This window comes from Leopardus geoffroyi, chromosome C1, assembly GCF_018350155.1.
Source record: "Leopardus geoffroyi isolate Oge1 chromosome C1, O.geoffroyi_Oge1_pat1.0, whole genome shotgun sequence".
Classification (NCBI taxonomy): Eukaryota; Metazoa; Chordata; class Mammalia; order Carnivora; family Felidae; genus Leopardus; species Leopardus geoffroyi.
Window position 1 is genome coordinate 135631877 of NC_059328.1, and position 14168 is coordinate 135646044.

At 37.5% G+C, this 14168-nt stretch overlaps 1 protein-coding gene across 6 annotated transcripts in view; it reads right to left on the minus strand.

The window, feature by feature from the left end:
- Window positions 1–14168, minus strand: part of ZEB2 (zinc finger E-box binding homeobox 2) — a 130050-nt gene that overhangs the window by 23515 nt on the left and 92367 nt on the right. For 5 of the 6 annotated variants that reach the window (XM_045479719.1, XM_045479721.1, XM_045479723.1 and 2 more), the window contains exon 4: window positions 12938–13009. The exons of the other annotated variant lie outside the window; for it this stretch is intronic. In XM_045479719.1, the coding sequence (XP_045335675.1) occupies window positions 12938–13009 (72 nt within the window). The remainder of the gene's footprint in view (window positions 1–12937; window positions 13010–14168) is intronic. 6 annotated transcript variants of the gene reach the window in all.

Consider the following 14168-nt stretch of genomic DNA (forward strand, 5'->3'; position numbering starts at 1 on the left):
AAGTAAGGTGTCTTGCCCAGCAAATCTGCACTCTTTTTATATGCTTTTTGTAGAGACACACAACAACTGAGGGTGTTCTAGGACACTGGTTTTCACAATGTGGTCTCCAGGCCAGCAGCATCGGCATTACCTGGGAGCTTGTTCAAAACAGAATCAGCAGTCTGTGTTTTGACAAGCCCTTCAGGGGGTTCTGATGCACGCCCAGTTTAAGAATCGTTGCCCTGGGAATTCAATTATCTGCATCACCCAGGTAAAGAAGGTATTCAGTAACATGGTTTTGGGAAGTAGCTCAGAATTAGTCCCATATCATGTGGCCTTCCTGAGGATCTCTACCTGAGTTCATAACCTCTTTCTGCACTTACTAAACATCATCTTCATATCTCAATCGCTGACCTTATCACATTACATTGTAACCCTTCGTTGACCTGCGGGCAGATTGTGTTTTATTCAACTTTGTACCACGAGTGCCTGGTACATTGCCTGGCTGGTACACAGCTAATGCTCAATAACTGAACGATTGGACCAGATTCACGGTCCCTGGGCAACCCATTTTGGCTCAGCAACTTGTGATTTTTAATCTCAGTATCTTCATCTGTGAAATGAGCTGGTATATGCTTTCTGGGGTATCCTTGAAGTTTCAGAATTCCATACTTTCAATTAATTAATTGCCCTATCAATTTGCTTTTTTATTCACTGGCTAGGCCTAAAGAGGTTCATCTATATTCTTTTCAATTAAAAACTCAAAGCAACATAGCTTTCTGATGAAGGCAACATATACACAGATTAAGATTTTGGAGGTGACTAGAAACCATTGACAACTTCACAAGGAAAACAGTGCTTATTAAATGTTTGTGGAATGAATGAAGGAGTCACTCAAGAAGCTTGGGCTATCAGTTATTTCTTGTGGGAACCCTTGCTGTGAAGTGGAGATAGCTGCTGCTAATCGCAAACAAAGCTAATAAAACCACAGCATTCATCAGCCAGGAGGTACACACTGATTACAGTCTGAACAGCCCTCCTGTCTAACCAAGTGCTACATCTGTTTTTCTGTCCTCGAAACCTCTCTTTTTCTCTAGTGTATTTACGTACTTTTTATTTTTTTATTAATTTATTTTGAATGTTTATTTACAATTTTGAGAGAGAGAGAAAGACAGAGAGCGAGTGGGGCAGGGGCAGAGAGAGAGGGAGACACAGAATCCGAAGCAGGCTCCAGGCTCTGAGCTGTCAGCACAGAGCCCGATGCGGGGCTCGAACCCACGAGTTGTGAGATCATGACCTGAGCTGAAGTTGGACGCTCAACGGACAGAGCCATCCCGGTGCCCCTCTCTAGTTTATTTTTAAAAACTTATTGTATGGAGTGAACTAAAAATCTTCAAATGAGGATTTACATGACATACCTGATGACAAAACTCCTCCAACACATAAGAGTGCGACAGATATTATAAACAAGAAAACGACATGCTTTATAATAGTATGGTTCCCTCCTCTGAGTATTTAGGTGTCAATTGAATGATCTCATAAACTGATCTTGCACAATTGAGTAACACTACACAGCCACTCAACTCTTGCTGAGAAATAACTTATGATCAAACTTGTGTGGCTTCTGTTCCCCACATAAGAAAGATCGCTAATTTAAAGTTTTTAATTTAGGGGCACTTGGCTGGCCCAGTTGTTGGAGCATGCAACTCTTGATCTCAGGGTTGTGAGTTCAAGCCCTGTGTTGGGTCTAGAGATTACTTAAATACATTTTTAAAAAGATTAAAAAATATTTAAAAAGTTCAAGGATTTAATTTACACTCCATGTAAAAATAATATGAGGAAATTGGAAGTTATTAAACCTAGAGGATAATAATGGTACAGAAAATTTCGTACTCTTTTTCCCACTTTCTTCTATGAGAATGATGTGATGCACAGAATTTGTATTTAAAGAGGCCAAACCACTTGCCAGCCTCCTAACCTTATCATTAATACCACCATTTTAGGGGAGTTATACCTTGACACGTGGTGTTTCTTGCTTAGGCGAGATTTTCAATCTAGGTCTAGAGTCTTTCACTGCTCTGGAGACCCCTCAGAACTCAGAAGAATCTGGTAAACCTGGACATAGCTGGCATTTCTCAGTGGTGGTGAATCCCTGATCCCACCCCTTCCCATTCTGGCTTATACTCTGCTATTATCCTAATGCATTTTGTGAGCTATATGCAGGACTAATTACACTACATAATTTGTGGGGCCCAGTGCACAATGACAACAGCAGAACATTAAACCAAAGTCAAAGCCCTTCCAAATGTAGGGCCCTGGGTATAATACCATGAGGCAGGACCATCCCCTTCCCATGCCAACTAGCTCAGCCGGTGCTTTGTTTTCTTTATTGATGCTTCCCAGCAAAAATTCATCAGAAGAAAGGGTATGGTGGGGTGGAGTCCAAAATTTCTAGTCTAATTTCCTCCTTTAACAGATGATACAACTAAGGTATAGATGAGGCTTATGATTCATAGAAAGTTAGACAAATAATTTCTGGAAGAGCTTGATGGAGCATTCATGTATCCTGACTCTTAACCCATTACTCTTTCCACTGTATCATAGTGACTCAGTATGAAAGAAAGAGAGAATGAGTGAGAGAGAAACCCATCTTTTCAGTTCTTCATTATGCCTAACTGATTTGACATGATTTGAAGAGGTCCTAGATGCTGACAACATTGCCGGCATTATAAATAGTTCTAAATGACAACATTATAACACCATAAAATTAGGATGGGGGAAAGCCATGGTGAATGCTGACTTCAATATAAATAAAAGATGAAATTTTAAACTTTTTCCCTTCATGTTCCTGCGCTTCTGAATCCTATACACTTGTTTCATTCCCTCCCCCCCTCCCCCCCACCCCACTGGGCAATCCACATCCAAGTCTATTGGGGTAAAGAGAAAACATCATAAAAATTTTTCAAATTCTCTAGTCAAGATGCTTACTTACAATTTCCATTTAATATTTAAGGATTTTGTTTTCTTACTTTAGATAGTCCTTATGTTTAATCGTGTTTCTAAAGGCACTCAGTATGGAATAACTTGATTGTAAATAAAGAATGTCTCAAGTTTGATTTAGGACTAGAGAAAAAAAGAGACCAATCCTTTATTCATGGTTCATTTTGCTTTTCCATTCCACATATTACTTGTTTATCCCCCCACATGCTTAATGATACCCTCCTACATGCGTTGCACTTCTTCAGGTTACATGAAACTGTGTCGTCCTGTCATAGTAATACCCCATCCCTCGCAGACCTTTCCAGCGCAGCCGCTCCTGCTGTCTTCCGTCAAAGCTCACAGAGCAAAGAGGATGGGTCAACACACTCCTCAATTCACATGGCCATTTCTAACCAATGTTCCTATGTTATTAATTTTCTGTCCGTTTGTTGGTTTTGCTCATTTATTCATTAATTCAACAAACAACCTGTCTGTCAACCATCAGTTGTATGAACACTGTGCCCATTTAGAGGGAACTTGGAGCAGAGCAAACTTAACCTCTACCCTCAAAAAACCTCAAGTTTGTAACTGCAATTTTCTGAAGCTCTAAATCCATTTTTGTCATCATGGTTTAGGATGCTACTTGCATAGCTTAAGTAAGATGATACTTGTCCCCTGGTTGTATTTACCCCAGGCTGCCATTACTATCATTCTGGGAAACTTCATGGCTCAACAAATAGTCCAGGGGGATCCTGGCTTCGCAGGGCTTTGAGGCTCTTTAACAACAGGGATGGTCACACTTTGGTGTGGAGCTCATCCCAGGACGATTCTATCCCTACAAACCAGAAGATTTCAACCTTCTGCCCTTCTCCATCGTTCAGTTCCTCACTCCCTGGATGCAGGTCCTTCCTTGTGATGACCAGTATTCCTGTCCATTTCACCCGGTCTTCTTTTACTTGCCTCAGTTCACCTTGGAGCTTGAAATCATTTCCATCCCTGTCCCTTATTTTTGTGTCACTCTTGCCTTGCCAAGCGAAAATCCAGCCCTGTTCTTGCCTAGACTATCAAAAATGTCTAAAGAAACATAAATAATCATACAGACTTGTTTCAGTCCATGTTATCCAAATGGGATATTCTTTTATGATGGGAATTGAACCTCCATACACTGTCCACTGCAATTACTCTAAATTTCCATTCTTCAAGATTCCAACCCTACTCCCTTTCCTTACTGTCAATTGATCATCTCTTTTCCTACTTACCTCAAACAGTGCACGCAACCCATATGACGTGAATTCTCTGAACTACCCTTAAATTCGACCAGAATCTCTATAATCATTCTCCATTTTTCTTTGAACTTACTGCTAAAAAAGATGTGCCTCTGCCCACAGCCAAGGCTACTCTCTAATGCTACTTCCTCATAACTACTGATAACTTACTCCATCCTTTACCCAGTCTCCTTTTACATTTTCAACTTTCTCCATGCTTCTCTTCTGCACAGAGCCATGTTTAACAAGCCTTTCTCCTGACGAAAATGATCTCTGAATTTTGTGGTCTTCTAAGGCTCTCTATCCTCATGTCTCCAATATTTGACCCTACACTGTGAAAAACCCTCTGCAATATTTAACACCTTTCACTCGAACCTACATAGCTTGTTGATTTCAAATAAAACATCTTAATCCACATAGTGTTATGATATTAATAACAATAATAATGACGGCTAGCAATGACTGAACATTTATTATGTCTAACATTGTGCTAAGCACTTTACACACATTTCTTATTCATCTACCATTGTTTTTTTTCACCCAGTTGAAGGTAAGTCCTTAATGACAGTGACTATTCATTGTATTTTTCATGATGTCTAACAAAATGTCTTAAACTTCGTAGGGTCACCCTAAGTGACTATTGATCTGAATAGCTAATGAGGCTATTAATTATTTATTTGTAAATTTTGCTTTCATGTCATTATGATTTTTTTTTAAGATTTTATTTCTAAGTAATCTCTACACCCAACGTGGGGCTCCAACTTACAACCCCAACATCAAGAGCTGCATGTTGTACTGACTGAGCCAGCCAGGCACCCCAGGATTTGGCATTTCTTAAGAACACAAACTATGTCTTCTATTTACTTACAGTTTCTTTCTCAAACCTCAGTTCAAATTCTGCACACAACAAATACCCTGACGGAAAAGAATAAATGTAGGTGTCTTAGTGGTTAACAAGTGACGAACATTTTATTACTTGTTTATTTGTTTGTCATTCAGGACAGGAAGAAGAACAACATATCATTCCTGATGCTAGTCAGTGATCAAGAAAAGTCTTTGACGGATTTCATCATTATACACAAACATTGTACATCCTCTTCTACATTTAAGAAAGGATGCTAGATGAAGATGAAATGAGATAGAAGACTAAGCAATTCCTTCTTAAGCTTCATATTTTGACCTCAAATGCATTGTTGGAGCAGTGAAAAGACATCTTTCCTACAGCTTGTCTGCTTGGTTTTCTAAGCTGTCAAAGGAATTTAATGGGCAGAGGCTCTCAAAATTGACTGGTTAGTCCCTCCATTACAAATCTGTTAAACATTGCAATTTAGTTTTCTAGAGAAGAAGTTAGTGAGGAGCCAGTGTTATTGGGAGGTTCAGCATCCATTTATTTCTTAGGGAATAAAAATGGTTTAAAGCTTATCTGGAGATACAAACCAACTGGCAAAATAAGCAAATCAGGGTAAGCATCTAGTATATATTAGGCAGTGCACTAGGTACTTCAAAAATTATATACCATTTAGTTCCTACAGTGAGACTTTGTAAATAGGGAATCATTGTTTCCACTTTACTGATGTAGAAATGAATTCTTTCCACTCAAGTTCATGTAAGTAGTAATCGGTAAAGACAAAATTCAAATGTTTATCTGACTGTAAACTAATCTGGAGCATCCCAGACCAACATTTACCTTTCATGGGTAAAAGCATTCCTATATTATCCTTAAAAGATTGGAAGCATGTTGAATGACTACAGTTAGAGTCAACACAGTTAGTTCTTGGACAGTAATTTTATTGTGTTATGTAAGATTAAGAATGGAGACCTAAATTGGCCTTACCCAGTTTCTAGATGGAAGGTGGTAAGGTGCTTTTCTTTTCCCAGCAAAGGAAGAAAAGGCACAGGTGGTTATTAATAGCCCTTTATAACTAGAGTACTAGATTGTCTGAATAAATATAACTTACACACATTCAAAGAGGAAAACATCAGGGGCCTATTGGGTCTTGCTATGCACGTGGGACTGCGTTAATGGTAATGATCACCAAGCACCTAAGATACATCCTTGTTACTACTAGCATGTAGGCTTTATAATGCTCCTAAGTTTTTCCGTTTCTCTAATCTTCTTTGAAAATAGTGGGTTTTTCCCCCACATACTCTTGAAAATTCTACACAATAATTTTATTCTGAATTTGAATCTCATTAAAATATGGAAGATGTAAGGTTCTTTACAAAAGGGCATTCTTTGTCTTATGTGTTAAAGCCTACAATTTTCTTTCATTTTTGAAACATTAAAACCAACGTAGAAATATTAAATGCAATATAGAGAGTTGTTAATGTAAGTCAGGGTTTGCGGTGCTTCATGTTGTTATAAGTCAACTTTGCTGTGCTGCTAATCTAACTTGGTTGTAAAAAAAAAAAAATAGTGACACCGTACATTGTTCTTCTTTGCCTTTAACAAGTTGATTTCAGGACTTGAATCCTGGTGTCACTATCTGAAGATACTGGACTTGATCCCCTCCACTAGGAATGTTTTCCCATATTGTGACTTCCTTTCTCAGAGTCCATTTCTTCTCCACCAAATATTCATTCATTCGTTCGTTCGTTCATTCGTTCATTCACTCATTTATTATGCCAGTCATAACGTGTACCATGTGTTCACTGATGTACTGGGCACTTTGAGGCAAACAGGGAATAGTCCTTTTCTTAAAGCAAATATTTTGGGGGCCTTTACTAAGGCTAATATATACATTATTTATTTAGTTACCTCAACAATCCTATGAGGTAGATGGCGTGATAATATACCCCCATTTACAGCTCAAGAATACTCTTGTCTTCATAAAATTAACTAGGCTAAAAAGGTGCAAACATTAGAAAGGGGAACAATCCAACATGCTAGAATTACTGGTGTCCACTTGAGGGCTGTGGAATTTCAGAGAAGGAAGAGATTGATGTGGTTTGGGGTGTTTAAGAATGACCACATTATGCAAATGGAATGTGAACTGGCCCTGAAGAACAGAAGGGTAGGTAGAGTTCGGATAACTGGAGGAAAGGGAGTGAGAAATTAGGGTCTCAAGGAATAGCATGGGCAGAGATTCAGAGGTTGGTATAAATGTGATTCTCTGTTGATATTACCAAAAGATTTGGTCTGATGAGAATAGAACACTGTTGGTATGAAATGGATGGCACTCAATACTGGTCTGAAGAATGTGGGTTTTGTCCTTTGGGTACTAAGAAGCAATTAAGGATTCTAAGAAGGAAGTTTGACCAATGAGAAAGGGGTTATAGGATGAATGTGGACTGAGCAAATAGAGGAGGACATGAAGGCTGGACACCAGTCAAATGTAACTGAATCTTTCTCATTTGGGAGATTGGAATAATGAGAGATGAAAATGTCTGGTTGGTTATTTCATGTCAGGTGACAAAAATATGTCAACCTGGAAACCTGAAGGGGAAGTCCAAGCGTTGTTTGTCTCTCATTCACTCCCCCAATTTTTTAAAAAACTCTTTGTGACCTAGACGATTCTAGGATCTGTAGCAAGAAAGTGACCAAAACTCCATTACCATTTCTGTCCTCAAGTAGCTTTTAATCTAGTGGGAAGAAACATACCTTCAGGTGACTAAGTATGAGAGAAAAATTAATACATTCTAAAAGAAGACCCTCAAAGGAAGGAGTAGTTAATCTTGAGTAGGAGACTATAAGATGGCTTCCTGGTAGAGGTGGCTTTTAAGAACGCAGATGATGCTGTCAGACTAAAAAGAATGAATGGCTTTCTAGGTTGATGGAAAATCATAAGCAAAGGCAAAAGAGTATAAATGGTAAGCAGTCCTTCAGAATTGAATCATATACCAGGAAGTAGTAGTAAAGCGAGATGGTGTTGGATCAAGAGGATATCAGTTCGACTCAAATGCCAACTCAGTCTGAAAGCAGTGGAGAGCCATGCAAGGTTGAGTACGAAGTGGAGTGAGAGATGAGTTACCATTATTCACTTGCCCTGAATTAGGAAAATTCACTTGCCCAGAATTAGGAAAACAGCTTATTACTAACTTTGTTAGTGTGAAGAAAGAATTAAAGAAACTAGGAATTGAAATGGAGCCTCGTTAACAAGGTGTCATAATAGTTCTAAGGAAAGACGAGGATTTAAATCAGGGAAGTGAAAAAAAAAACGATGGGGAGAAATAAAAGTGATATATGATATTTATGATAGTAACCAATGACTAATTAGATAAAGCATGTAAGAGTCAAAGATGATACCATATTTTCTATCAGGACAGCTCCTCAGAGTGGTGAAAAAACCTTCTGAAGTGAAAGGTTATGTCAGGTAATTTAGATTTTTTTTCCGAATCTGCCATCAGTTAGCTATTTGGCACTTTTCACGGTTTCCTCAACTATCAAAATACAATTAAGAAACTGTTCTATAGTATAGCTTTCAATTTTAGAGTTCTGTGATTGAATTCAACTAAATTCTTTCCATTGCTTCTTGCAGCTTTAAACTCAGCAGAATATACGAGGACGAAGATACTTTTAGATTTTAAAGGACTATTCTATCCATCTATATGAACTTAATTAATTTCTGCTATTTAATAGATATGTAGAACTGAGAAGGAAATTCAGAGGTGTTTTCCTTGCTTTTAGCTGGGAATGAAATTTGTGTGTTGAGTATTCAGAGAAAAGTACTAGACACATTATCTTTGTCTTTCCTTCAGAGCTTATTCCCATTAATAACAACACTTTTTATCAGAAACTTTGCTTAACCTGTTTGGAATGTATCTATTCCAGGGGCGCCTGGGTGACTCAGTTGGTTGAGTGGCTGACTCTTGATTTTGACTTGGGTCATGGTCTCATGGTTTGTGAGTTCCAGCCCTGTGTTGGGCTCTGCGCTGACAGTGCGGAGCCTGCTTGAGATTCTGTCTTCCTCTCCCTCTGCCCCTCCCTTCCCCACCCCCCCAATAAATAAACATTAAAAAAATGATCTATTCCAATATCTGTTGATTCTGCTTTGATTAGAAAAGAAAAATGGTTATCTGCTATCAAATTAATTCCATATTTATTCATTAAAAATATATTTATTGAGAGCCTGTTAACTTTAAGGCATTCCAAATACAGAGGACAAAGTGGTGGTTACCAGAGGGGAGGTGGGTGGGTGGGTGGTTGGGTAAAATAAATGAGGATTAAGAGTGAACTTATTTTGATGAGCATTGAATAACGTATAGAATTGTTGAATCACTATATTGTACACCTGAAACTAATATAACCTTGTACATTAAGAAATAGATACAATAAATTTTGAAAAATTAAAAAATAAAATTGAAAAGTAAAGTTTAAAAAAATTTTAAGGCCCTCTTATAGGTAGTGTGGTAGCCTAAGAAACAATCCATGCTCTTGGAGTTTGCAATCTAGTTTGGAAAAGACAGCACATTAATTAACAACATACTACAGAATTTATGGCAAGTTTAGGTGTTTTGTTCTATGAGCATTCACTGGAAGAAGATATCGTTATAGATTGGGATGGCTAGAGAAGGTCAGCCAATAGCTGAATCGTGTAGGACTTGGGTGGAGACAAAGAGATGGTCCATTAATAAGCAATTTCAACCAGAAGAGATGTCTTATTTCAATTCCCCATGTATTTAGCAATCAAAAAGATTCTGGGGAAAAGAAGCAGTAACTTACGGTTGTGAAGAAATACATATTTACTCTCTAAAAGGGCAGAGTTATAAACTGAAGGTCACCAGGAAATTCATAATTAGCAAGTCCAATGTATTTGTTCAGCATTCTTTCAAATGTAATTATTTGAATCTTTTGATTGAATTGACCATTCTCTACTTTTTGAATCTTTCTTTGCCTTCTGGCTGTTTAATTTTTCTCTATCTTAATCTTTTTTCTTTCAATGAATTTGATTTTTCTCCCTACCCACCAGCAACCCTGGCCTCATCTTTCTAGCTGTTTCAATAAATACACTCTCAATTGTTAGTTTCATAGCCCCATGATGGTAAATACTATCGGAATATATTTGCATCACTCTCAAATCTCTATCTCTAGCCCTGACTTCCTGTGTTTCAATTCCTCATTTCCAATGAGCATGCTCATATTCACATCCATATATAACTTTTCTATGAAGATACTTACGTCTAAAGACTAACTTAAGGTCTTCTCAAAATGGGATCCTCCTTCTTTTTATCTTTTAATCAAGTATTCCCATGTTCTAAACATGAAGATGTATAATCTTGAGGCCATTTTGAATCCATCGCCCAGAGATTCAACTGTTTGTTAAGAAACCATGCTGCTAATTTCACCACTGTCACCACCCTAGGTCAAGCTTTTTATCACTTCACACCTGAGTAACTACAATGACTTCCAGTTGGTCTCGTAAAGTCTGGTTTTCCCCCACAGAAATCATGGTAGTATAACATGACGCAAACTCTTGGGTCTGGTGCTTTACATTCTCCACCAGCTGGCTTCAACTTAAATGTCCAGCTTCACTTCCCATGAATCACTTCCTAGGACCCTCTGATTCAGGTGAATCCATTTACTCACTATCCTCTGAATAGATTTCACAGTGTCCTTCCTTGGCTCACATATTCTTCTGCTAGAAAGCCCTTCCTTACTTCTCTATGACCACTGAAAATATACTTAGTTCAAATTTCGCCTCTGTCATGGAGCTTTTTCTGAATACTTATCCCGTAAGATTCCCCCCACTTTTATGATTTGAAATAATTATAGTTCCTACCATTTGTTGCACATTTATCACATATTTTTCTTATTGTTCTGTTTTTTCCTTGTGTGTTAGTCTCATCTTCCAAATTAAATAATAACCATGTCTTAGACTTCCTGGCCCATCTTCGACCACACACACACCAATCGTGAATATATAGAAGATTCTCAGTGAATACTTTTTCATTTATTTAGTGACTGAAAACATATGAACTCTCAGGAAGAGTAAGTAAGCATCAGAAAAAGAGATCTTAAAGCCAGGTAAAAGAACATTCATAATTGATTTTTAACTCTATTGAACAGGAATCATTTTTATTAATCTCACTTTAGACTTCAAGTGTATAAAACAGCTAGTAAATAGTCACTTTGTGGGATAAATTTACATTTGTGTCACTCAAATGTCTATAAAGTTGATAAAAGTTAGTGTTTATTTATGCTTGAAGTTGAAATTTGACATTTATCTTTAAAAAAATCATGAAGCCATTTTTGATCCCATGAGTTGGGGCATTATAGAAAGTATCTAATTTATGGTATCTCTTTGTTATTATGTTTTTATATGAATTTGTTATGTCTTGTCTCTATTTTATATGATGATTTATATACCCTGCAACAGAGAACATTGAAACTAGAAATATTCTCAAGAAGCAGCTAGTGTGCTTCAGGTGGGGAATTCATTTCTCAGGTGGGAAAACGGGGTTCCGAAGAGGGTAACTGATTTGCTCCAGGCCACAATCTAGCTAGTTATTGCCAGAGTTATACCTAAACACTAAGATTACTCTTTCCTAATTCTATACCTTTTTCCTAATCCCATATTGCACAGTCTCATTTTTGTACCTTAAATTGACATGCTGAAATATAAGAAACATTACAGTTGTTCATTATTTCTCTTATTTTACACCAAAGAAAGTGAATTAGTGCCTTGTAAGTTATTAATAAGAACATTCTAACTAGAAGCACAGCATGAGCAGTTTATTATGATGTGTATCAACACAAGGGAGATATGACTATTGTCTGAATTATTTACATTTCAAAACTTCGCAAAACTGTAACTTTTTTCCCATTGGTGAGTTGAGTGGAAATACTTATGTGATTTTTGTTTTGCTTTGTTTTGTTTTGTTTTGGAAGATAACCTTCGACTGGGCACTAGGTTCATATTTGTAATGGCAGTGTGAAGGATTGTTTATAACACCAAAAATAATTAGCCTTATCCAGGAAAAGAGAGATAAACGTAGTGAGTCAATGTACATTTGCACTGGTGACGTGAGAATGCAAGGCAAGACGCTGTTCAGTTTTGGGGGAGGAACATGGAATGTCACAACTGTCCTGAAGTCCCATTCCACAGCAGGAGCAGAGTAAAAGAAAAGACTGCTTACTGCTTTCTTACTGTAATTTTTTTTTTAGCTTCATTAAAAAGAAGTGAAATTGTCAATTCTCTATAAAACTTCTGCCTGGAAAACATTATTTAGAGGAGGTGGAAGGTACCGAGAATTAACAGTGAGGAGAGAATAAAAAGGAAGTCAGATGATCAATTTTTGTGAGGAATGTACATGGAAATTTGGTTTGTCTTCCTGAAAAAAACATTTACAATCTAAATTACAGCATATCATTTGAATTCTCGATGACTGATATCAAGTGGTGGCCAGAAGAGGCATATTACATTCTAATTTTAAGATTATTTATGCAGCCTTTTAAAATAAAAATTACTACCAGAAATTTTCCCAACTCATGCTTTGAAAAAAATATGTTTATCCAGTTCAGTTTTCTCAACTTTCACAGGTGAGTCAGGGGTTTAAGAATGAAAGATATATTTGCTGAATAAAATAAAATAACATAAAATAACATAAAATAAAAAAGAGAACTCTGATTTGAAACAAAACAAGAGACTTGTAATGTCTGCCTTAATTGTTAAGTCATGGAGATCCAAATGGAGGGGCCAGTGTTTCTTTTCCTGACTCACCAAATCCACATGACACAGGACAAATTTGATCTTGGGGAGGTAAACACAACTTACCTGTACCATTGTTAACTGCGGTCTGGATCGTGGCTTCCGGCCCCATAGTGTCATAGTCTTCCTTCATTTCTTCTGTGGGGGAAAATTATCTTTAGCATTTGAACACTGTAGAAAGGCTTACTATACTAAGCATGCCAACCACAGGAACAAGGAAGATTCTTTTAAAGGAAACAGAGAAAAGGCTTGTTGTAAACCTCTAAACAATAGCTTTGTTCAGGCAATTGAATGAATCCAATAGTGCTAGCTGCACAAGAACTTATTTACTTTAAGCATTACTGCAAGCTGTGAAAAACAGAGGTGCTTCTTTGGGGCAAACGAAGGGCTTTTCTTCTGGTGGCAGCTCTCGGGACAAACAGGGGGAAAGATATTATTTTTTCCATACGAGTCGAAAGCAACGAAGGATTTGTACTTAGGGAGAGGCATGCTAGTTGCTGGGCCTCTGGTAACTCAGGAGGACTCGTGGCCAGTCAGAATCTCATGCTTTCTCCCCTCTTGGAGGAGCTATGATGGGGGCCAATCTGTGCAGGCATATCTTTTTAAAACCTAACTCTACATATCAAAACTTGAAATTCCCGGTTTATAAAACAAACATCCCAGAGGTCTTGAAAACACCTGTTTCACTGTTTTATATACACTCCTAAAACATACCTTCCTTAAGCTTTTCCCTACCGTTCCATAAATATCTTTCTTCCTTATCATTTAGGCTACCGTATAGAATTGCAGTCATCTTCTGAGGAAAAACGTATAGGGCACACATTGAGCAGCAAGAGCTCAATGTGGTGATGAAGATGAAACTATGTTAACACGGAGCTTGAAGATGCATAGGTGATAAAAGGTTGTTTTCCACAATGGCAATATTTTGAATTAGGGAGAGTTTGCAAACTGGGAGAGCTCTAGAATGTTCTGCCTCCCAAATTATGGAGTATGTGAGAGGGCGGAGAAGGATAGCTGACAGTCAAAAGTCCTCCAAGTCAGTAAATTAAACCCGGACTTTAAAAAATTGTATTTTGACAATAACAAGGCTAAGGAGAACCAAACACGATCCAGGATAAATATCTCTCTGATCGTCATTTAACTTAAAACCAGAGAAACTTTATAAATAGGACTCTGCAAATTCCCAAATTTATCCTGACCATTCTTTGCTTATCACATTCTAGTCATAATTATCTGGTAGAAAAACAGGTTCTAGCAAATGTTACAGCAAAATTAAAATATATGTTTTACAAGTTGT